The sequence below is a fragment of the Mercenaria mercenaria genome, chromosome 1 (genome assembly GCF_021730395.1).
Source record: "Mercenaria mercenaria strain notata chromosome 1, MADL_Memer_1, whole genome shotgun sequence".
NCBI classification, from domain to species: Eukaryota; Metazoa; Mollusca; class Bivalvia; order Venerida; family Veneridae; genus Mercenaria; species Mercenaria mercenaria.
This window is the reverse complement of record NC_069361.1, coordinates 91,029,115-91,055,192: the sequence shown is the minus strand read 5'-3', so window position 1 is coordinate 91,055,192 and position 26,078 is coordinate 91,029,115. Positions and strand designations below refer to the sequence as shown.

General features: G+C 36.7%; 1 protein-coding gene across 4 annotated transcripts in view; it reads right to left on the bottom strand.

The window, feature by feature from the left end:
* The window catches only part of LOC123530616 (39S ribosomal protein L48, mitochondrial-like), a 28,751-nt gene extending 5,309 nt beyond the window's left edge, over positions 1-23,442 (bottom strand). The window contains exons 1-5 of one of the 4 annotated variants that reach the window (XM_053517116.1): positions 23,351-23,442; positions 12,107-12,196; positions 10,251-10,302; positions 2,669-2,799; positions 864-966 (exon numbers count right to left, since the gene is read on the bottom strand). In XM_053517116.1, the coding sequence (XP_053373091.1) occupies positions 864-966; positions 2,669-2,799; positions 10,251-10,302; positions 12,107-12,196; positions 23,351-23,427 (453 nt within the window). In that variant the 5' untranslated portion in view covers positions 23,428-23,442. The other 3 variants (XM_045311400.2, XM_045311401.2, XM_045311398.2) reach the window with 3 other exon arrangements.
* Between the last annotated feature and the right edge of the window lie 2,636 nt (positions 23,443-26,078).

Genomic DNA, 26,078 nt, shown 5'->3' with positions numbered 1-26,078 from the left:
ATAAAATCCGAATTGTACCCGAATATAAACAAGCAGCTACGGTAGACGATGACTATTTACCAAATTCAAATGAAATAGCAACTGGTAAGTAACTAAGTAGGACTGAACCTTATTTTTAGTCTTGTTAGTTTGCAATTAGCCTATTCTGACCACTTGTAACGCTATTTTTAACTGACACAGTGTAATTGATGTGTTTTAGGGGGAAGACTTCCGTGCGTAAAATGTGTGGGATTTATTCGGATAGAGAAAAAACTACCGCTTTGTATGCCGTTGCTCTTTCGTTGTGCGTAAACGGTTTACAACTGAGCTTTGAAGTAAGATTTTTCTGAAAGAGTATTCACTTGCCCAAAAGATGGCAAATCATTTATAAAGAAATATTTTTTTGACAAAAAAATTACGACCTGGAAGCAATGCACATGTCAATATGCACATGAAGACCTTTCTAATGGCTCATTGTTACAGGGGCAAAAAATTTTCAAAATGGTTTTTTGGCATTTTTTTTTCTAAGAAAACATTATAATTGTAATATATTTATGTGTATATGGCTCATGGACCCATACTGTATCCTAGGTACGTTACTGCCACCTGTGGTTTTGGCCAAGATTTTAAAAAACTTTCCTTTTTTTAAAGAAGACCATCCAATGAACATCCCTGTAAAGTTTCATGAAAAATGGCCTTGTGGATGAAGAGGAGATTTCGTTTAAATGAAAATGTTGACGGACGACGTACAACAGACAATCACTGACCACAATAGCTCACTCTTGAGCACTTCGTGCTCAGGTGTGCTAATAACCTTTAACAAAGTCATTTTTCCAATGTCTTAAGACTGTTATAGACCAGAAATCAAGCAAATAAATGTTTACCTGCACGACTCTTTCATAATAATTAAGTTTGAAGGAGTCTGTTACAACCTTCGATTGGAACTGTAATGAATTTATATCCAACTTTTTGGCAGGTACTGGATATCTAACAAAAGAAAATAATATTCAGATTGAATATCAGTGCATGTAAATTATCACTGAAAATATATAGTATTATTAAATCTATATATATATATTCCTTTCCATTGGTCTAGATGTAGTCACATGATCAATGATAAAAAGCAGTATTGACTCAAAGGCTGAGCCAAAAACACATATTGACGTCAGCTGTGACGTCATCACAGTTTGATGTCAAAACAATGCAACGTCGTATACAATTAAGTGCGAAAAAATGACCAAAGGCTGCAGGTATTTGTATTCAATTTTAATACTTATTTAAGTAGGCTGGATTTAATAATAAAACAATTCTTGCCTTTTAGGTTCGGTCAATATGTGGATTTATCGACCTGATAAATCCACATATCTACCTCACCAAAAGGCAATAATTGTATAATACATAAATAACACAGACCAGCGAGAGTGATATGAGATATTGTCAAACCTGGGAAAAGTATTAAAACCTGAGGTGTCAGTGAGGGTGTAATTGTTTTTCAAAGGTCAACAATATCCCATATCACCCAAGACATCCTGTGCTACTTGTTTTATTATACCAAGATATTTTCCAAACAAAAATAATAGCATTAAGACTCTTCAACAGAAACATCAGTTGTTTTCTTCCAAATTGGAAGGACTCTATGGAGTGGTTATAAGCGTCATAGTCACCTGATAAGCTCAATGAAATGCTTGTCAGCACAGAGTTTTAGAAATGAATAACACCCTGGGTGTATTTCGACAAGACGTCTTCTCAGTTGCTGGAAGCTTGTCTGTGTAGGGTTTTTAAAATGAATAACCACCAGAAAATTGATATTCAAAACAATTATCGCACAAAAATTATTAGTGTCCAAAATGTTTGTTTGTTTTGGGTTTAACGCCGTTTTTCAACAGTATTTCAGTCATGTAACGGCGGGCAGTTAACCTAACCAGTGTTCCTGGATTCTGTACCAGTACAAACCTGTTCCCCGCAAGTAACTGCCAACTTCCCCACATGAATCAGAGGTGGAGGACTAATGATTTCAGACACAGTGTTGTTTATCAAATAGTCACGGAGAACATACGCCCCGCCCGAGGATCGAACTCATGACCCAGCGATCCGTAGACCAACGCTCTTACCTACTGAGCTAAGCGGGCGGGTTGTAGTATTCAAATTAATCACTGTTGGGTCTATGGAAATTTTACACTCAGAATTTACTTCAGGTAAAATAAATGGACACATCAGGTTAATGAGTTGCATCTAACATAAAAGGGCATATAAAACAAATAATGATACTTTATGTATGGACATTGCTTTTTTCTAAATTCCACAATATGTAAAAATTATCTATCTTCTATGATTATTAATATTCATCAGCCACTAATTTTCATTGATTTTAAGGTTGGTTCAATTCATGATATTAAATTGGTATGAACAAATAAAATGTCATTCATTTAATCTTCAAGGTTATAATCCACAAATTCATATACCCACAAAATAGCTATTTTAGCCAAAACCACCAAAATTCATATCTAGAAAATTTGAATATTTCACAGTCAAGAGAGGGACTTCACAACACCCTCAGTATGTGTATATAAAACTAATATAAAACTCATTTTAATGAGAAATGTAGCTTATACAGAACAGGGAAAAATGTTCAATAAATTTAAAAAAACTTTTACACATTTACACATTTAGGAGAAAGTAAATTTCTTACCTTGAACAATCAATATCCATGTTAGATGCTACTCTATAGACATATTTAGAGAAAGACTCTAGTACTGGGAAGTCATAACCTTGAATTTTGATATTCAGGGTCTCATACTCTGGAACGTCAGGCTCCAGTTTCTGTAAAATAAACATTAACTTTATCAGGTTAACACACAAGAAATGTAAAACGATTACGAAATTATCATAATTATTACAATTAAATTTCTGTAAAAAGTATTTCATATTTCATAAAAGATACTCTATATTGTTGAGCATCTATCAAAACTAAGAGCAGACAAGTCCTATAGAATACTGTTTTTGACTGTGTCATAGTTACTTCTCTATTTATCATTAGATGTAAATAATTAAAATGCAGAAAGATAATGTTCTTAAAAATAAAAGAAATAGTGAATGCAAATAAGGTAGCTTCCTTAAATTTGACATCTAAGCCATATAAAAAATAGAAATGGCCTGAAAATTTAACTTTAGGTGTAAAAAAATGTTTGTTTCCAGTAATATGCTAACAAGAGCGCCGCCAAGCGGGGCAATATACGCCCAAAGGCTTACATCATAGGATGGGAGCAAAATTTTAAGAACTTGACTGTTGTAGCCCCAAAGGACTGGAACAACAAAAGGAAAACTTCAAAAAACAAGTCCACAAAAAAATATTCGAAGTCTACAAAAAAATCCTTATCAGGTAAAGGTATGTAAAAATACACCTTAAAATTGGAGGTACCATCCATGTTGTACCACAGAAAACTGGTCTCGGTTTTTCCCTACGGCCAATAATAAAAAAGTTTCAAAATAAGCTATTTATAGTAACATAAAAGGGAAGTAATTAAAAAAAAAATTATTGTAAGTACAGAAAAGAGATCTGTCAAATAAAAACAAAAGCACTGCAATGCAGAGCAATATACACAAAGCAAAGTCATATATGACCTTTGACCCTTAAGTGTGACCTTGACCTTGAAGCGAGTCATCCGGAACATGCACTCTGCACATCGTTACAATGTGGTGAACATTTCTGCCAAGTTTCTTTGAAATCCTTCCAGCAGTTCAAGAGTTACAGAGCGGACATGAAACAAACTGACATGACTTTTAACCCCTAAGTGTGACCTTGACCTTGAAGCAAGTCATCCGGAACATGTGCTCTGCACGTCGTCTTGGTGTGGTGAACATTTGTGTCAAGTTTCTTTGAAATCCTTCAAGGGGTTCAAGAGTTACAGAGCAGACACGAAACAAAGTGATATGACCTTTGACTCCTAAGTGTGACCTTGACCTTGAAGCGAGACATCCAAAACATGCGCTCTGCACATCGTCTCGGTGTGGTGAACATTTGTGTAAAGTTTCCTTGAAATCCTTTAAGGGGTTCAAGAGTTACAGAGCGGACACGAAATTGCTAACGGACAGACGGACAGACGGACACCAGCGTCATAACATAATACGTCCCTTCGGGCGTATAAAAAAAATAGGGTAGATAGGTTGGTAAATTTTTTTGGGGGAATTTTTTTTTATTATGTGGGACTTTTTGGAAATTATTTTTGTGTCAAAAAATAAATACAAGTAAGGGGGGTAATACCTTTAGAGCAGCAGAAAGTTGAATTCTAATATCTGACCATTTAAAGCATAAAAAGTGCAGTTTTGCAACTTTTTGTTAAAAAGTTGAAAAAAAATTCTCCAAGGCCATAAAAACATTTAGGGTCGGGCCAAACATTTTGGGTAGGTCAGGATACCGGAAACACATTTTTTTATGCCTTATCTTATGATATTATAGTATGATAGAAAGTCAATTAAAACAAGAGCTGTCACTATTGGTGACAAATGCCCCCGAAGTAGGGCCAAGAATGCCACAGATGTATTCGCAAAAAATCACATATCATTTTGTGAACTTGACCTAAGAGGCCTCGGTCATAAGTGTGACACATCTTCTCAATATGGTTAACATTTGTGTCAAATTATTTTCAAATCCCTTGATAAATGGCAGAGTTATGGACCAGACAAGAAACAGCTTTGACTTCTAAGTGTGACCTTGACCTTGGAGCTAGGGGTCTGGGTCTTGCACATGACACCTCATCTCATTATATGGAACATTTATGCTAAGTAATTTCAAAATCCCTTAATCAATGGCAGAGTTATGGACTGGACAAGAAACAGACCATGTTAACCTGTGACCTCTAAGTGTGACCTTTACCTTGGAGCTAGGGGTCTGGGTCTTGCTCAAGACACGTCATCTCATTATGAGGAACATTTATGCCAAGTAATTTCAAAATCCCTTAATGAATGGCAGTGTTATGGACCGGACACGAAACATACCCTGTTAACCTTTGACTTGTAAGTGTGACCTTGACCTTGGCGCTAGGGGTCTGGGTCTTGCACAAGACACATCGTCTCATTATGGTAAACATTTATGCCAAGTTGTTTCAAAATCCCTTCATGGATGGCAGAGTTATGGACCAGACACCAAACAGACCATGTTAACCTTTGACCTCTAAGTGTGACCTTGACCTTGGAGCTAGGGGTCTGGGTCTTGCGCATGACACATCGCCTCATTATGGTGAACATTTACGCCAAGTTATTTCAAAATCCCTTAATGAATGGAAGAGTTACAGCCCGGACAAGAATTTACCGGACGCACGGACTCACGCACGCACAGACGGACAGTGTGGTTTTAATATGCCCACCTTCGGGGGCATAAAAAACTAACATTACGGCTAATTCAGTCATGTTTTTGTCAACAAATGGGATCTGCCAGCATGCCTTGTATGAAACTCCCATTGTAAGCAAATAATAACTAAATGCCCACGGCCAACATGTCGAGCCCGCCAGCTGTCAAAAGGACTAGGAGCTGCACATGGCACTCCCTGTCTCATTGAGGCAAACATTTATGCCAAATAAAAAAGAGATTGCAAAAAGTTACAATATAAGTTATTTAAAGTAACAACAAAGGGACGTAAACCTTAAAAAAACAAAAATCTAAGTCCACACAAAAATCCTCACCAGTAGAGATAGGTCAAAATTCACCTGAAAATTGGATGTAACATCCATGTTGTACTACAGAAAAGTGGTCTTGATTTTCCCTATGACCAGTAATAAAAAAGTTACGAATATAAGCTATTTACAGTAACAACAAAGGGAAGTAATTCTAGGATATTGCGCATGACACTCCGTCTCAAGATAATGAACAATTGTGCCAAGTTACATCAAAATCCCTCTATGCATCAAAAAGAAATGCTCGAGACAAAGTCATTCTTATATCTGACTTTTGACCTCTAAGTGTGACCTTGACCTTAGACCCAGGGACCTGGTTCTTGTGCATGACACTTTGTCTCATGGTGGTGAACATTTGTGCCAAGCGACATCAAAATCCCTCCATGCATGAAGAAGAAATGCTCCGGACAAAGTTGTCATTCTTGTATCCTTTGACCTCTAAGTGTGACCTTGACCTTAGACCTAGGGACCTGGTTCTTGCGCATGACACTCTGTCTCATGACGGTGAACAATTGTGCCAAGTTACATCAAAATCCCTGCATGCATGAAGAAGAAATGCTCCGGACAGTCATTTTTGAATTTGACCTTTGACCTGTAATTGTGACCTTGACCTTTGAGATAGGAACCTGGGGTTTGCGCAGGACACTCCGTCTTACTGAGGTTAACATTCATGCCAAATATAAACAAGATTGCTCCATGCATGTCAAAGTTATGGTCCGGACAAACAAATCCGGACGCACGCACACATGCACGCACATACACCGAACAGCCATTTGGACAACTATGTCTTCGCATCCGCAAGCGGGCTAGACAAAAATAATCATTTTACACCAAAACATTCTGTACATTAAAATTGTTTTACTCTGGAAATATGCAGAAAAATGTTTGGATTTCTTATTATCTATATAAAACAAGAGGACCATGATGGTCCTGAATCGCTCACCTCTTCCCACATGAGGCAGTTTTGAGTATGACGTCGTTTTTTCTATTATTTGACATAGTGACCTAGTTTCTGAGCTCATGTGACCCAGTTTTGAACTTGACCTAGATATTATCAAGATAACAAGAGTGCCAGAATGTCACAATATACGCCCGTCACAGCAAATTTCTTTACTCTAGCACCTGTATTTGCAAATGGAATTTTAATTTTGTGGTTGTTTAGTAATCATTGTAAGTCATTTGTTTTTCTAAGTCCACAAAAAAACTCCTTACCAGGTAGAGATACATTAAAATACACCTAAAATTTGAAAGTAACATCTAAGGTGTACCACAGAAAAGTGGTCTTGTTTTTTCCGTAGGGTCAATTATAAAAAAGTTACAATATAAGTTATTTATAGTAACAACTAGTCTAAGGGAAGATAATCAAAAAAAAAAAAATATTGTAAGTCCACACAAAAATCTTTACCAGGTAGAGATTGGTCAAAATACACCTCATAATTGGATGTAGCATGCATGTTGTACTACAGAAAAGTGGTCTCGATTTTTCCCTAAGACTAGTAATGAAAAAGTTACAATATAAGCTATTTATAGTAACAACAAAGGGAAGTAATTCTAAAGAAGGGAACTGCGCATGACACTTCCTCTCATGATGGTGTATAATTGTGCCAAGTTACATCAAAATCCCTCCATGCATGAAGAAGAAATGCTTCGGACAAAGTCATTCTTGTATCTGACCTTTGGCCTCTAAGTGTGACCTTGACCTTTGACCTACGGACCCGGTTCTTGCGCATGACACTCCGCCTCGTGGTGGTGAACATTTGTGCAAAGTTATATCAAAATCCCTCCATGCATGAAGAAGATATGCTCCGGACAAAGTTTTCTTTCTTGTATCCTTTGACCTCTAAGTGTGACCTTGACCTTAGACCTAGGGACCTGGTTCTTGCGCATGACACTCCGCCTCGTGGTGGTGAACAATTGTGCGAACTTTCATCAAAATCCCTCCATGCATGAAGAAGATATGCTCTGGACAAAGTTTTCTTTCTTGTATCCTTTGACCTCTAAGTGTGACCTTGACCTTAGACCTAGGGACCTGGTTCTTGTGCATGACACTCCGCCTCGTGGTGGTGAACAATTGTGCGAACTTTCATCAAAATCCCTCCATGCATGAAGAAGATATGCTCTGGACAAAGTCATTCTTGAATTTGACCTTTGACCTCTAAGTGTGACCTTGACCTTAGACCTAGGGGCCTGGTTTTTGTGCATGACACTCCGTCTCATGATGGTGAACAACTGTGCCAAGTTTCATCAAAATCCCTTCATGCATGTAGAAGATATGCTCTGGACAAAGTCTGTGGACGCCGCCCGCCCGCCCGCCAGGGGCGTTCCCATAATACGTCCCGTTTTTTCAAACGGGCGTATAAAAAGTCTGACCAATTTTCATGAAGATCCATTGAAAAATATAGTCTCTAGAGAGTTCACAAGGTTTTTCTATTATTTGACCTATTGACCTAGTTTTCGAAGGTATGTGACCCTGTTTTGAACTTTACTTAGATATCATCAAGGTGAACATTTTCACTAATTTTCATGAAGATCTCATGAAAAATATGGCCTCTAGAGAGGTCACAAGGTTTTTCTATTTTTATACCTACAAGCCTAGTTTTTGACTGCACGTGACCCAGTTTCGAAACTGACCTAGATAACAAGATAACATCAAGGTGAACATTCAGATCAATTTTCATGAAGATCCATTGAAAAATATGGCCTCTAGAGAGGTCAAAAGATTTTAATAATTTTAGACCTACTGACCCAGTTTCAAACTTGATCTAGATATCATCAAGATGAACATTCAGACCAACTTTCATACAGATCCCATGAAAAGTATGGCCTCTAGAGAGGTCACAAGGTTTTTTTTATTATTTGACCTACTGACCTAGTTTTTGAAGGCACGTGACCCAGTTTCAAACCTGACCTAGATATCATCAAGATGAACATTCTGACCAATTTTCATGAAGATCCATTCAAGGGTATGGCCTCTAGAGAGGTCACAAGGTTTTTCTATTTCAAGACCTACTGACCTAGTTTTTGATCGCAGTTGACCCAGTTTCAAACTTCACCTATATATCATCAAGATAAACATTCAGACCAACTGTCATACAGATCCCATGAAAAATTTGGCCTCTAGAGAGGTCACAACGTTTTTTCATTATTTGACCTACTTTTGGATGGCACGTGACCCACTTTTGAATTTGACCTAGATATCATCAAGATGAACAATCTGACCAATTTTTATGGAGATCCATTCACAAGTATGGCCTCTAGAGATGTCACAAGGTTTTTCTATTTTTAGACCTACTGACCTAGTTTTTGACCGCACATGACCCTGTATCGAACTTTACCTAGATATCATCAAGATGAACATTCAGACCAACTTTCATACAGATCCCATGAAAAAATATGGCCTTTAGAGAGGTCACAAGGTTTTTCTATTATTTGACCTACTGACCTAGTTTTTGAAGGGACGTGACCCACTTTCGAACTTGACCTAGATATCATCAAGATGAACATTCTGAACAACTTTCATACAGATCCCATGAAAAATATGGCCTCTAGAGAGGTCACAAGGTTTTTCTATTATCTGACCTATTGACCTAGTTTTTGATGGCACGTGACCCACTTCCGAACCTGACCTAGATATCATCAAGGTGAACATTCTGACCAATTTTCATGAAGATCTCATGAAATATATGGCCTCTAGAGAGGTCACAAGGTTTTTCTATTTTTAGACCTACTGACCTAGTTTTTGAGGCACGTGACCCAGTTTCAAACCTGACCTAGATATCATCAAGATGAACATTCAGATCAACTTTCATATAGATCCCATGAAAAATATGGCCTCTAGAGAGGTCACAAGGTTTTTCTATTATTTGATCTACTGACCTAGTTTTTGATGGCGCGTGACCCAGTTTCGAACTTGACCTAGACATCATCAAGGTGAACGTTCTGACCAATTTTCATGAAGATCTTTTGAAATATATCGCCTCTAGAGAGGTCACAAGGTTTTTCTATTTTTAGACCTACTGACCTAGTTTTTGATGGAACGTGACCCAGTTTCGAACTCGACCTTGATATCATCAAGGTGAACATTATGACCAATTTTCATGAAGATCTTGTGAAATATATGGCCTCTAGAGAGGTCACAAGGTTTTTCTATTTTTAGACCTACTGACCTAGTTTTTGAAGGCACGTGACCCAGTTTCGAACTTGACTTAGATATCATCAAGGTGAACATTCTGACCAATTTTCATGAAGATCTTGTGAAATATATGGCCTCTAGAGAGGTCACAAGGTTTTTCTATTTTTAGACCTACTGACCTACTTTTTGGCCGCACCTGACCCAGTTTCGAACTTGACCTAGAATTTACCAAGATGAACATTCTGACCCATTTTCATAAAGATCCCATGAAAACTGTGACCTCTAGAGATGTCACAAGGAAAAGTTTACGCACGGACGGACGAACGCACGGACGACGGACGCTGCGCGATCACAAAAGCTCACCTTGTCACTTCGTGACAGGTGAGCTATAAAATAAGATATTCTATCTAAACTGCATGCCATCTATCTTTCTATATAATTACGTTATTCAAAAAAGATGTTCCCTTACCAGATCATCAGGCTCCCATTTATACTGTAACTTATAGCTGGATGATATGCACCTAAAATTTTAAAAAGGTAAGACTTAAAATGAGGCCTGCACATCACATTTAAGTACATGTACTTTGTTAAAATAAACAATGACTGGAAAGCTTTAAACAGTGGAAAACTTCTTAATTAAGTCTAAAACATTCCTTTTTTCTCATTTCGCAATAAGTAGAACAACTGAAGAAGAAAATATTTCATCAAAAAAATTTGAATCTCAAAAATGCTTTCTGGAAAAAGGTGTGTCTTTCTAACACTCTGAAGTTCTTTTCCTATTCACAATCCAAACCCAGTTTGTTTATGTCACTTTATACTCTTAATTTGATCCAGGACACTAGTGTTTAGGCAAAAACTTTACAGAAAAACTTTAAAGTATATTGATTTTATCAAATCTGTTTTTATTTAACATCTGGAAATATTCAATTACACCTATTACATTAAGTTTCAGCAAGTTTCCTCAAGAAATAAAGTCTGATTTTCCAGTCTTTATAGAGACAACAACCGCAAAATGGAGGCTACATTCTGAACTACGACAGGTTGGATTCTTCACCAGTACTGACTTGTTCACAGCAAACAACTGACAACTTCCACACATGAATCAAAACTGGAAGACAAGTAACTTTAGACATAATGCCTTTTGTTATTTAGCCATGTACAACATACACCAAACCCACAGATCAAACCAACCTCTCACTCATAGCCTTGTACTCTACCACCTGAGCTAACCAGGTGGGCAGAGGAGACAGCACTGGAAGAGAATGTGAGTGGAAAATGGATGGATGGCAAGTGATCGCTACAGATTACCCAGAGCACATACTGCTCAGACCAAACTTGACAACTTCTGTTTTATTTGCCTGTATTATATACAGTCTAACCTGTCTTAAGCAGCCAGCCAGGGGAAACAGACAACTTGGCCGCTTAAGCCAGGTAACCGCTGATCAGAGGGGCAGCCAGTATATATATATTTTAGACTTCTGACCAGTGTTCAATCATGACTATAGCCTTTAGGCCCATTTCATTTTCGTTGTACGAGCTAATTATTTTACCAGGATACATTGACGTGCATTTGCCTTCGCAATACAAATGGTCTTCTTAGCAATCAACAACTCCGGCGTGTGTTTTACGACAAAAATTGCCACATACGATTTTCAAACTTCAAAACAAGTTTGTTCACGTTTTTCGCAATTTTGGTAAAGGGAAGCTACTCTCCGCGCTTACTGTCTACACTAAAATCTAAGATTACCGTTCCGTTCCGTAAATAATCGAGTGGTTTATATTTCTTACAAACAAAATTAATTTCATTTAAATTTAATAGTATTTTGATGAAAAAAAAAATCACAAATATTATGATACTAATTAAAGATCGAGTATTATCTTTAACCGAGATCAAACTGTGAACAACAAAACTGACACGAGGTGACATGCTAATTGCCGATAATTACTGGCCATTTGATCGTAACAAAAAGAGGATCACACCTTTGGTTATCAGTTTTAATTGAGAAGCTCATGTCATTTTTGCTGTTTTTGTGGTGAAGTCACGTGAAACTTAGCAATCACGTTTCTCAAAAATCCGGTATCTTCAGCGATTCTCGCCTAAAAATTGGTTTTGGGAGAAACATGGCCGCTGAAAGAGGTCAAATAAGGAGGTCAGGAAGCGATCCCGGTGGCCGCTGACCGCGGATGGGAGGTGACCGCTGAATAAAGTGATGAAATAGACAAAAATCCGTCGGGGGCGTCACAAAATAACCACTAAACAGAGGTGACCGCTGATCAGAGGTGACCGTTAGTACAGGTCAGACTGTACACTGTATAATACACAACCTTTTCTGAAGTGTCTTTAAACTTCTAAGTCTTGAATATGAGACAGCAAACTTCAGCATAGAGGAAAACTTTTCCATTTCAAACTGTACACTGAAAAATGAAAAAAAAACAACAATTTGCAGTGGAATTCTTTAAAAACACTCTAAAGATTACATGAGATAATTATCATACCAGATGATGACAAATGCATTCAAAGGCACTTTACATACACAATGTAGCAGGATAACATCACAATTAGATGTTAAAATAAGTCCATGGAACTAAAATTCTGACTTAAAAGTAAGTTATTAAATCAAAACTGATTTATATTATTTTCAACAGTATTTAAAACAGTATGATATGCTTGATCTATTGTATACATGTATCTTGTAAAATGGTACCCGCCCCCTTAGCTCAATCGGGAGAGTGCCGATCTACAGATCGCGGGGTCATGAGTTAAATCCTCAGACGGGCCGTATGTTCTCCGTGACAATTTGATAAAAGATATTGTGTTTGAAATCATTTGTCCTCCACCTCTGATTCATGTGGGGAAGTTGGCAGTTACTTGCGAAGAACAGGTTTGTACTGTTACAAAATCCAGGAACTCTGGATTTCCCTAATTTCTTTCTAAGAGAGATTACGCAGCTATTCTGTAAAGAAATGAAAATGAAATTTAGCCCCATTCAAAATCAAATACATGTATAGTACTTTCACTTTGGGAAAAAGTGTATAATTTCCAATCTGCACTCATTCTCGTCTTAAAAATCATACAGTATATCAGGGGTTCCACTAGACCTGAAAACCCAAGAGTCCCAGGACCCTTGGGCCCAAATTTTGAAGGGTCCTTTTCCAAAATACAGGAGTCCTGTCCCAACACGTCCATATGAATGACTATACTTTTTTTTATTTAGTAATACGTAGATCTTTACCTAAGAAAACAATAAACCAAAGATCATGTTACAGCATAATAAAAAATGTCAGTTTCAGGTCATATAGTCTCATATTGTAAACTAATATTTATCAAAATTCATGTTATTTTGATTAGGTTTTTCTTCTGTATTTCATTTAATTTTTAATAACAGAACAGTGCTATAACACTCTATAAAAATGTATCCAAAATGTACTATCCGGAATGTCATCGGAAAGTAGTTTTTGCTTAGTTTACTTGGCCAACTAAGCTAAATCAGAGATAGTTCCTCAAATAATGATGCTATTTATCATTAAAAACTGCATTGAAAGTCAGTTTTTTTAAGGAATTTTGGAAATATGCATATGACATCGGGTGTAATTAGACTCGTGAACGGACATTCTAAATTTATTTTTGCTTTCAGAATTCATCAAAATTTGTGAAGTTTCTTGTTGAAATTACGGTATGATCACTAAACAATGGTCTAATTTAAAGTTGGCATGAAAAAATCTTGCAGGGCACTTTTCACATGCTCGGTAATCAGCTGCTTACGATAATTTAATAATTGGCGCCTTTTCTGACAGTACACAGGATCAATACTCGTTATCAATTAATTTCAACACTTCATTGGTTCTTCTAACCTATGTGCACTCACCGTGACGTAACTTGCTGATAAAAAAATCAGCGAGGCATGTCTACAGGAGAAAGGGCGGGATTTAGCAGAAGATTAAAGGCAGGAGGGCATGGCCGCGAGTGTTTATTTTGGAATACATGTGTCTGTCGTGGAAATAGTTTTACTGAAGGAAATGAATGATAAGAGAAAGGATTATCAAAGGAAAATGCCTCCAGGTCCCGAAGGACGCACAGGCAAGTATCATGTCGGGTCCTTTGAGCGTCTTTTGAAAATCTCCCGGGTCCGGACCCGGGGTCCCGGGTCAAATGGAACCCCTGGTATATACCTCTATGCAACACAATAATTTAGGTTAAACTTTAAAAAGCGAATGCAAGCATTAAATTCTTTTGTGGTCACATTTATTGGAAACTGTGAATCAGGTGTTTGCAAGAGTTATCTTTCCTGTGGTTATTGCTATAGGTTAAAATGTATTAAATGTGTGTGTGTGTTCGGGTTTAACGTCTTTTTCAACAATTTTTCAGTCATATAAACGACGGTGTCTACTTGTAGCAGTGAGCACAATGCCCAACTTTATAGTGCTGCCTCACTGGAATATCACGCCGTAGACACGTGGCATGATACCCCACCCAGTCACATTATACTGACACCGGGCTGACCAATCCTAGCACTATCCCCTTAATGCTGAGCTCCAAGCGAGGAAGCTGCTAGTACCATTTTTATGCCTCCACAAATATTTTCTATATAAAAATAACAAAACATATTTTTTCAGCATTTCAAGCCTTTCACTTCTTGCAAGACTACCCAAGTTTTGAACTTCAAGGTCTGTCTTTAGGCAATGAAAACATACCCAAACAAGAGCTGTCTCCATAGGATGACACATGCCCCCGATGGCACTTTGAATGAATAGTTATGGCTGATGTTAGAGTTAAGGACCTTTGACCTATGGAACTGGGTCTTGCGCGCGACACGTCGTCTTACTGTGTCACACATTCATGCGTAATTATTTTAAAATCCATGCATGAATGACAATGATATGGACCGGACACGCCCATCAATGCACTATCATGAAAAATGACCTTTAATGTCTGAGTGTGACCTTGACCTTTGAGCTACGGACCTGGGTCTTGCGTGAGACACGTCGTCTTACTGTGGTACACATTCATGCCAAGTTATTTGAAAATCCATCCATCGATGACAAAGATATGGACTGGACACGCCCATCAATGCACTATCCTTTAACGTCTAAGTGTGACCTTGACCTCTGAGCTACAGACCTGGGTCTTGCGCGCGACACGTCGTCTTACTGTGGTACACATTCATGCCAAGTTATTTGAAAATCCATCCATCGATGACAAAGATATGGACCGGACACGCCCATCAATGCAGTATCCTTTAACGTCTAAGTGTGACCTTGACCTTTGAGCTACGGACCTGGGTCTTGCGCGCGACACGTCGTCTTACTGTGGTACACATTCATGCCAAGTTATTTGAAAATCCATCCATCTATGACAAAGATATGGACCAGACACGAAAATTGCGGACAGACTGACAGACCGACAGACAGACAGACTGACTGACAGACCGACAGACGGTTCAAAAACTATATGCCTCCTTTTGGGGGCATAAAAAGAATATGGGGTTGACCATAATGTAATGAAACCATCGTCATTAATGATTTGACTGACACATGTGATGAAAATGCTAAAATTGTATAGGTAGACATCAGGAAATACCTACTTTCACTTTCGTTTTACCAAGGCAGTGGCTAGAGAACCGGAATCGGTTCCCTAGACAGCAAACTTATTCATACGGAACCGGTTCTCTAGCCAAAGTACCGTGCATAGGCTAGGGAACCGGAATTTTATTTCTATGCATAAAACTGGCGAAATTAACTTTGTTTCTTTTGGTAAGTATCATGTGCATGTTCTTATCTTAATACAGTGATTTCTTTTGCCCTTTTGGGAAAAGGTCCGGTACCGGATAAATTGGGAAAAATAGCTGGGTTTTTACTCAGATTGGGAATTTTCATAGTTAATTAATAACATCATTTAGAATGCTTCTTCCTTTAATTCCATGTAAATAGCATCAAACAAACTGTTTAAATGGTTAAATCGTGGTGAATGTCAATGTAACTAAGTTTTCCTTCTGCAATCGTCAAAATGCAAACTTAATTTGGTCATTTGGGGAATTTTTGGATGATAATTGGGAAAAAAGATTGCATTTTTCAATTGGGAAAAGGTCCTTTTAGGGGACCTTTATAAAGAAGGAAAAAAATCGCTGAACATCATTTAGAATGCTTCTTCCTTTAATTCACGTAAATAGCATCAAACAAACTGTTTAACTGGTTAAATCGTGGTGAATGTCAATGTAACTAAGTTTTCCTTCCGCAATCGTCAAAATGCAAACTTAATTTGGTCATTTGGGGAATTTTTGGATGATAATTGGGAAAAAAGATTGCATTTTTCAATTGGGAAAAGGTCCTTTTAGGGGACCTTTATAAAGAAGGAAAAAAATCGCTGTAATAAGTTAATTAATTTTACTATTTCAGGAAGCTATGCCCTTTTATTTATTTGTGTTTACTGTGTCTCCAGAAGTGTACTCGCCGCATACTGTCCGCCATATTGAAATGATAAAATAAACTAGTACAAATGAATGCGAAATCGTCGACACTGGAGCCAAAATAAACTTGAAATTTAATTAAACTTAAAAGGTATGACAATATAGTGTTTCCTGCAGGCCTTTTTAACATGGCGCAGCGCCATGCCCCGTTTGAAGTGCCGCCAAGCTGCCCTTCAAACCGCCCGTTTGCGCCACGTGCCCTTTTATTCTATGAAGCTTGTATATTTATCTTGACAAGTGCCTTTTCAAAACCTGTCTGGAAAGCCAATGTCCGCGGGCCATGTTCCGTGTATTGTACCGTCAATAAGCGGCTGTGATCAACAGGCCGACACGTGGGTGCATCAACCGTGAATGACCCTGATTAAGAACTGACAGGATTATGCAATCAATTACTGTTTTATGATAGTTTAATTGGGAACAGTAGATGAAAATTTGTTTGTTTTTAGCACGTCGACGGAGAAGCAACATGTAGCCTTTTTACGGAAGATATGATTGAAACGGTCAATTAAACGATAATTATTTTAAAAGGTTGTAATCTTATAAAATGTAGATTGATTATCGCACATTTTCGATGCGCTAATTAGGCCTTTAAAAATAAAATATTGAAGGTTTGCCGATCGCCGACCAATCCATGAAAATTGACCAGACTCAAAATATTTTATATCGATTTTATCTACAAGATTTATTTTATTCCTTTACGGATATCATTTATAAAAATAATAAGATAAACGCTTAAGCTTTAGAATGATACCAAATTCATTAAAATCGACCGATGTCTTGATTTGTAATATTACGAAGCACATTCATGACGCGCCGATGCAGAAGTCGTCGCCATCTTGAAAATTTGAAAACGTACATCGGTATGAAAATAACCGATAACTAAGCGATTAAGTTATAAAAACTGATCGAGATTTAAATGAATAAACTAAAAATGCAAGGCCCTAGTTTTGTTTTCGTAAATAATTTGTCAAAATGACTTTATAAGGCCGAAATTTAAGATGAAAGTGCACAGCCACATGCGTCAAGCAAGCCGAAATTTTGAGTTATTACTCGCAATGAACCATTGGTATTCACATTTATGTTTATATTACTGAATAATGTGTGATTTGACGAAAAAAAAACAACAGATTCATAGTCAGTCACTGTATGTAACGCAAAAACATCCGAGCAACGGTGGAGTGATAAAAATAGTGGCAGACGATCTAATCTAGCAAATTTCACAGCATATACTTTTTACGTCGCATTCTACTTTCGTTTTCGCATGCCCAAAACACTAGCAAAATATAACTTTCCGACTCGACCTGTCGTCTAAATCTTACTGGCAAGGAAGAACAATGGGTTTAATCAGCAATATAGGTACAAAGTCATTGATTACATGTAGATTTGACGAACTGCCTATTCTCTTAACGTAAATCAGTGGTGAAATGATATGATTGACAAAATAAAGTTGCGCACTGATAGTTGTTCAATAAAACTTGTTGCTTATTAATTATCACCTGAAATCTGTCTCTGAAAATGCAAGCTAACACTTCATGAAGGTAACAGAATAAGAATGTTTGAAAGTATGAATCATCAGTGTCATCTTTAAACAAAAGAAAGGAAAGCACTTTCACATGCCATGGTAGGCATTATAAAGAATACCACAAAATATCTATCCCATATCTGAGATATGAAAGATTCTCAAATTCAGTGAGAAAATAGTATGTAAAATGACACCGACAAGCGTTCTTGGATGAATGCCCTTTCAATGCCAAACCGCGCGTTAAAAGTGCCCCTTTTCAAGGGAAGCACCATGCCCCTTTAAGAGTCTGCAGGAAACACTACAATAAAAGAAACGATTAAAACAAAGTAAGTAATTTCCCTTAATTAGTATTGATTACAGATCTTAGAACGTGAAATGCCGAGGTGTTACAAACCATGGAGTATTTAAAGTGATCAAAGAATCTGTATGAAGTTTTAAGGGCAATTAAATTAATTTGTTCATCTATAAACATGTAATGACGCAAATACAAACCAATATTATTTTATATTTAAATAATTTAAATATAGTACAAGTTTAAAGCAAAATCTAATAACATTTAAAAACTGTGAAGTAGTTTTCACGCATTCATTCGTACTAGTTTATATCATTCCAATACGGCAGACACAGTATATATGCGGCGAGTACACTTTTGGAGACAATAAACGCAGATAAATGCAAGGGCATGGTAAAATTAATTAAGATAATAATATGCATGACACTTACCAAGAAACAAAGTGGATTTCAACAGCATTATGCATAGAAATAAAATTCCGGTTCCCTAGCCTATGCACGGTATTTTGCTTAGAGAACCGGTTCTGGACGAATAAGTTCACAGTCTAGGGAACCGATTCCGGTTCTCTAGCCACTACCTTTTACCAAACAGCTTCCACACAACTTTTGAAGCATATAACGTAGCTTAAAATCACCCGCAGACAGTCCTCTAATTAAGTTACAATAAAGCATCAATACAGCTTGTATCTGGCATGAAAATGGCCTTTACCAGACAGGAAAATGGTACTACATATTGATATGAATTACATTCGAGTGGCCCACAGAGGCACATGCGGCTAATTACTACCTACGTACCTACACACACAGAATGTATCTAAATAAGAGTGTATCCGAAAGTACATACTCTGCGGTCGTTGCCTTCCTCACTTGAAGAAGAAAGAATAATTCACAGAGTAATTATGAATAGACATATAAATAAGACTAGTGTTCAGTGCGTGTAAAGAGATTCGAACAGAAGAATGTAAAAGTCACTTTTATGCAAAAAAAAAAACTACAGAAATATTACCCTCAATGTCAATAGGCGCTTGCAAACTTTTTCCACTTGTTAACTTTGCGGCTAGATATCTTTGTCTGCGGAACGAAATTGCACCCTATGCAATAGACTCTTCCGCGCGTTTATACTACCTATTAACGACTCTGTATTGCTAGACAGATCAGTGTAACATACTACCTATACAACAGCATGATGATATTAAAATGTTCAAATATTCTACTTGTACAAGACTTAACAGAAAATAGTATGATAAGTACTGCAGCAGATATGCTGCTTCTATGTATTAGAACACACTTCCGCATTGGGTGCCGTTTTACTATTTAATTCACTATTTTGTGATATCATAAATCCATAGATAATTCATTTTATTTCAGCACTAAATCTGGGATATACTCATTCGTCTCCCAGCCACCCAGACTAAATATGTCTGGTGATGTCTGAAAATATTGTGTGTTTAATAATATCACTATTTATAATTACATAGTTACATTTTGTGATATCCTAAATGATTTAGAGAATTTTTTTTTAATTTATACTAATTTGTTTTAGCTCGTTTGTGATGAAAGCTACAAGCTTATTGGAACCACTCTCGAGTCCGCTTCCTGGAAAAAACAGTACTGGTGTCATATGAGAGGCCATGGTCGTGACCCTTGTGGGGCTCGAACCCACGACTCCTGGATTGAGCGGCCGACATCTTATCCACTAAACCACCGCTCCCGTTTAAAAACTATTTAAGGTTGATTTTAGCTGAGGGCATATATATATATATATATATTTTTGATTGATAAATGAACATGGTAGATTGGAATAAAAGTCAAAGCAAATATATTTTGAACATAATACAATACTTGTGTTTGAGTTATGGTAAAAGGTGGTAAAAACAGTAAAAATGATAAGAAAAAAAAAACGAAAAGAAGTAATATGTAGTTCAGAAGACAATGGCTATGAACAGAAATCAGGTCGCCACACAAGTACACCAGACGAAGTGGTCAGTAAGTAGCATTTTGAAAGAGTCTTATTATATTCTTTTTGATAACGAAGATTGATATCTCGCAAATGCTACTTTGAATTTGGAAAGTTTCTTTAATTCAAACTCTGAATCTGACTTTTACATCAAAGTTCCAGAGGCACTTCTTACAAAAATAAATGACCGTCTTGAGTCTGTAGAGAAACGGTTATGTACACTGGAGTCGTTAGAAAAAAAGGTGTGTAACTTTGAAAAGATCTAGCTAAAATGTATAAACGACGAAAATGTTAAAATGAGTGAGCGACTAAACACAGTTTAGGATCTGCCATTTACCTGATATGAAACATCATTCACAATTTTGAAAAAAATCATTATTACATAATAGATATCAATATCACCTGTACTATTCTTAAACGACATCTCATCAAATATATGCTTATTCTCATCAAATAAAGTCCGCAATTTCTGTGTCTTCCCATGCAATTTTATCATTTGTTAAAATATCAGTCATATAGAAAATTTTTTCTCAATATTCAATGAAAAGGTTGACTGGACAATGATTTCAAAATTCAGTCAAACTACATGTATATACATTTATATGTGAAATACAAGGGAAATTATTAAAACTTGTTATTAAGATAATGAAAGAACACTGATCTCATTTTCCTTACAAAGGGATAATAAACAGTGTTACCAAAACCATTCACTTGGTTATCACGATAAATGTGTCTTGAAATGTAGGGTTAACGCACGTTTTTTTGTGTAACAACATCTGCAGAATCCCAAGGGATTGGTTGGTGCACGAGCCCGTAGGGCGAGTGCACCAACATAGCCCGAGGGATTCTGCAGATGTTGTTTCACGAAACAAACGTGTGTTATCGCTATTCTTGCATAAAACACAACTTAAGTGCTGGAAATATCGAAAAAACAAGACTATCCAGCTGACATTAGCCGATCGAAGTCGGCCGTTTCAGGTTGTTATGGACACATGTTTTATTTATGCATTTCCAGGGCATACAGAAACAGTGCATATTTTATACATGTCGAACGGACATTCTTGTTGTGGTAATTTCTTTAATATTAAATATATGTAAAATAAGCATGACTTCCCCTTTTTCCGATATATCGGTAGGAACTTTAGCTTTAGAGGCTCGGAATTATGAGAAAAGGGCATAACCCTACACGGCATCCTGTCTTTAGACAATTTGCAGGTGAGGTGCCGACAGAACACAATTCTGCTTGGTTTAAATTAATAATCTGCCCCTTACGCTTTTTAAATGAAAATATTATCGTTTAATAGAAACTGGTATCAATACCTATATTCTTCATGTCGTTAAGAATGAAATCTCTAGGCCTATAACTAGAAAATTTTGCTTTGCACCCCACCCCATCGCGATCAAAGTTTGATAAACACAAAAATTTGAATTTTTCCAACATCAATATAATCAACTTAGATTGGATTTATAAACCCAAACATGGTTGGTGAGATCTACAAATAAATTGAAAAATACATAATAAATACCTTCTGTTCATCAAATGTTCATTAACTGTAGAAAAATCCTTCAAACTTTACGCTTCATCATGTTTATGCTTTACATTACAAACCATCACTGCATCAGTAGACTGCATAGATGTGTAAAGTAGACAAAAACATTTTTTAAAAGTTTTAGTGTAAGATTTAAATTTAGCATGTCAACTTTCTCGACTCAAATTAATTTGGAAAACGAAATTGTATTTTTGTAAATTGTTGTTTGCCTATCATTTTCAGGGATTAAATCGCGGCGTGTAAACTTACTTTGAGTCTAATACGCGTAATAATACAATAATAAGGAACGTCAATTCAGTCGCGTATCAAGAGAGGTAGCGCTTATTACAAGTTAAAGTAAAGTTAGGTTGAAAAATGATATTTTTAATAAATATGCAGATGAAAAGATTTCATAAATCTCGGACCTTTCGACTTCGGCAAAAATTGATTCGGGAACCATAATTTGCTTACGTTGGACCCGCAACAGCATATTCAAAACGTTCACCAACAGCGCGTGCTCACGAGAATCTCCTTGTTTGTACACGTTTTTTTCCCTGTTTGTGCATGCCCGAAATAGGCAAAAAAACAAAGGTTTTATGCATTCTTGCATAAAACCTTTGTTTTTTGCCGATTTCGGGCCATTCTTGCATTTTTCCCTGTTTGTGCATGCCCGAAATAGGCAAAAAACAAAGGTTTTATGCATTCTTGCATAAAACCTTTGTTTTTTGCCGATTTCGGGCCATTCTTGCATAAAACCTTTGTTTTTTGCCGATTTCGGGCATGCACAAACAGGGAAAAAAACGTGTACAAACAAGGAGATTCTCGTGAGCACGCGCTGTTGGTGAACGTTTTGAATATGCTGTTGCGGGTCCAACGTAAGCAAATTATTGATCCCGAATCAATTTTGGCCGAAGTCGAAAGGTCCGAGATTTATGAAATCTTTTCATCTGCATTTTTATTAAAAATATCATTTTTCAACCTAACTTTACTTTAACTTGTAATAAGCGCTACCTCTCTTGATACGCGACTGAATTGACGTTCCTTATTATTGTATTATTACGCGTATTAGACTCAAAGTAAGTTTACACGCCGCGATTTAATCCCTGAAAATGATAGGCAAACAATATTTACAAAAATACAATTTCGTTTTCCAAATTAATTTGAGTCGAGAAAGTTGACATGCTAACTTTAAATCTTACACTAAAACTTTTAAAAAAATGTTTGTGTCTACTTTACACATCTATGCAGTCTACTGATGTAGTGATGGTGTGTAATGTAAAGCATAAACATGACGAAGCGTAAAGTTTGAAGAATTTTTCCATAGTTAATGAACATTTGATGAACAGAAGGTATTTATTATATATTTTTCAATTTATTTGTAGATCTCACCAACCATGTTTGAGTTTATAAATCCAATCTAAGTTGATTATATCGATGTTGGAAAAATTCAAATATTTGTGTTTATCAAACTTTGATCGCGATGGGGTGGGGTGCAAAGCAAAATTTTCTAGTTATAGGCCTAGAGATTTCATTCTTAACGACATGAAGAATATAGGTATCGATACCAGTTTCTATTAAACGATAATATTTACATTTAAAAAGCGTAAGGGACAGACTATTAATTTAAACCAAGCAGAATTGTGTTCTGTCGGCACCTCACCTGCAAATTGTCTAAAGACAGGATGCCGTGTAGGGTTATGCCCTTTTCTCATAATTCCGAGCCTCTAAAGCTAAAGTTCCTACTGATATATCGGAAAAAGGGGAAGTCATGCTTATTTTACATATATTTAATATTAAAGAAATTACCACAACAAGAATGTCCGTTCGACATGTATAAAATATGCACTGTTTCTGTATGCCCTGGAAATGCATAAATAAAACATGTGTCCATAACAACCTGAAACGGCCGACTTCGATCGGCTAATGTCAGCTGAATAGTCTTGCTTTTCGATATTCCCAGCACTTTAGTTGTGTTTTATGCAAGAATAGCGATAACACACGTTTGTTTCGTGAAACAACATCTGCAGAATCCCTCGGGCTATGTTGGTGCACTCGCCCTACGGGCTCGTGCACCAACCAATCCCTTGGGATTCTGCAGATGTTGTTACACAAAAAAACGTGCGTTAACCCTACAGTACATACTGATCACTATCGGGTAAATCAACGTAACAGTCAAGATTAATATTTAGCACGAAGTCTAGTTTTTGACCTCTCTTTGAATTCAGGTCACCTGACAAAAATACGTCACCGAGAAAATAGTTTCTTGTATCAGTATTTAGCTGATCAAAACAATCGAATTCGTCTAAACTAGAGGAAAAAAATATGTGTTATATCCTTTCCGCGGCCGTAACATAATTAAACATATTAGTGTCTGATGGCCTTTTCACGCTTCTTTAGAATCAACATTTGTTACATGAAATTCATTTAGAAAATGTTTCGGAAATGTCTAGGTCTGCAGCTCTCAAATACGGAAATCTCTTACACCCGAGGCATATACTGACACTTTCAGACAACATCAAAACGATTTGACGAAGTTTCAAAAATCTCAATATACCCTTGCTCCGTTACGAACCCCTTATGCCGTAATAAAGCCCAGGTATTTTCAAATCGTTAGAAAGAGCTGATTAGCAAAAAAAAATCTGTGTTGTCAAAAACATACATATGCCTGGCGAGATTGCATAAAAATATGCCGGTGTAATGAAGTATTTCGACCCCCATAGAATAACGACCCCCGGTCATTATTCTATAGAAAATCTGACTCCTTTCCTGTAAAATATTGACCCCCCTTATAAAAAAAACTGACTCTCTTTGAAAACTCTATAGAATAACGACCCCCGGTCATTATTCTATAGAAAAACTGACCCCTCCAAGTAAAATACTGACTCCCTAAAGATGACTCCCTTCGAATCTCATAGAATAACGACCCCGGTTATTATTCTATAGAAAAAGTGACTCCTTCCATGTAAAATACTCACTGTCGAAATTACTACATTCAACTCTCATACAATATCGATTCCCGGACATTATTCTATTTAAAAAAAGTTACTCTTTCCGTGTAAAACACCGGCTCCTAAAAAGACTTTCGACGATAATATCTATTAAAAAGTGACCCCCACCAAGCTTAACGGACAATTTTACTAGATCTACAACTCTAATACCCTCCATTGCCAATAGTTAACATTTTGATTGTACTACTACTACTGGTGCCGCTACTCATATTGCTATTACTACATATACTTCTTCTTCTTCTACTACTACTATTTCTTCTTCTTCTACTACTACTACTACTACTACTTCTACTACTACTACTACTACAACTGCTACTACAATACCTGCTTCCACTAATACGTCTTGTACATCTACCTCTTCTTCTCCTGCTGCTGTTGTTGCTGTCACTTATTCCTCTGCTGCTGCTGCTGCTACTGCTGCTGCTGCTACTGCAACTGCCACTACCACTGCCACTACTACTACTACTACTACTACTACTACTACTACTACTACTACTACTTTCTATTCTTGCATAAAACCTTTGTTTTTTGCCGATTTTGGGCATGCACAAACAGGGAAAAAACGTGTACAAACAAGGAGATTCTCGTGAGCACGCGCTGTTGGTGAACGTTTTGAATATGCTGTTGTGGGTCCAACGTAAGCAAATTATGGATCCCGAATCAATTTTGGCCGAAGTCGAAAGGTCCGAGATTTATGAAATCTTTTCATCTGCATATTTATTAAAAATATCATTTTTCAACCTAACTTTACTTTAACTTGTAATAAGCGCTACCTCTCTTGATACGCGACTGAATTGACGTTCCTTATTATTGTATTATTACGCGTATTAGACTCAAAGTAAGTTAACACGCCGCGATTTAATCCCTGAAAATGATAGGCAAACAACAATTTACAAAAATACAATTTCGTTTTCCAAATTAATTTGAGTCGAGAAAGTTGACATGCTAACTTTAAATCTTACACTAAAACTTTTAAAAAATGTTTGTGTCTACTTTACACATCTATGCAGTCTACTGATACAGTGATGGTGTGTAATGTAAAGCATAAACATGACGAAGCGTAAAGTTTGAAGGATTTTTTCCACAGTTAATGAACATTTGATGAACAGAAGGTATTTATTATATATTTTTCAATTTATTTGTAGATCTCACCAACCATGTTTGAGTTTATAAATCCAATCTAAGTTGATTATATCGATGTTAGAAAAATTCAAATTTTTGTGTTTATCAAACTTTGATCGCGATAGGGTGGGGTGCAAAGCAAAATTTTCTAGTTATAGGCCTAGAGATTTCATTCTTAACGACATGAAGAATATAGGTATTGATACCAGTTTCTATTAAACGATAATATTTACATTTAAAAAGCGTAAGGGGCAGACTATTAATTTAAACAAAGCAGAATTATGTTCTGTCGGCACCTCACCTGCAAATTGTGTAAAGACAGGATGCCGTGTAGGGTTATGCCCTTTTCTCATAATTCCGAGCCTCTAAAGCTAAAGTTCCTACCGATATATCGGAAAAAGGGG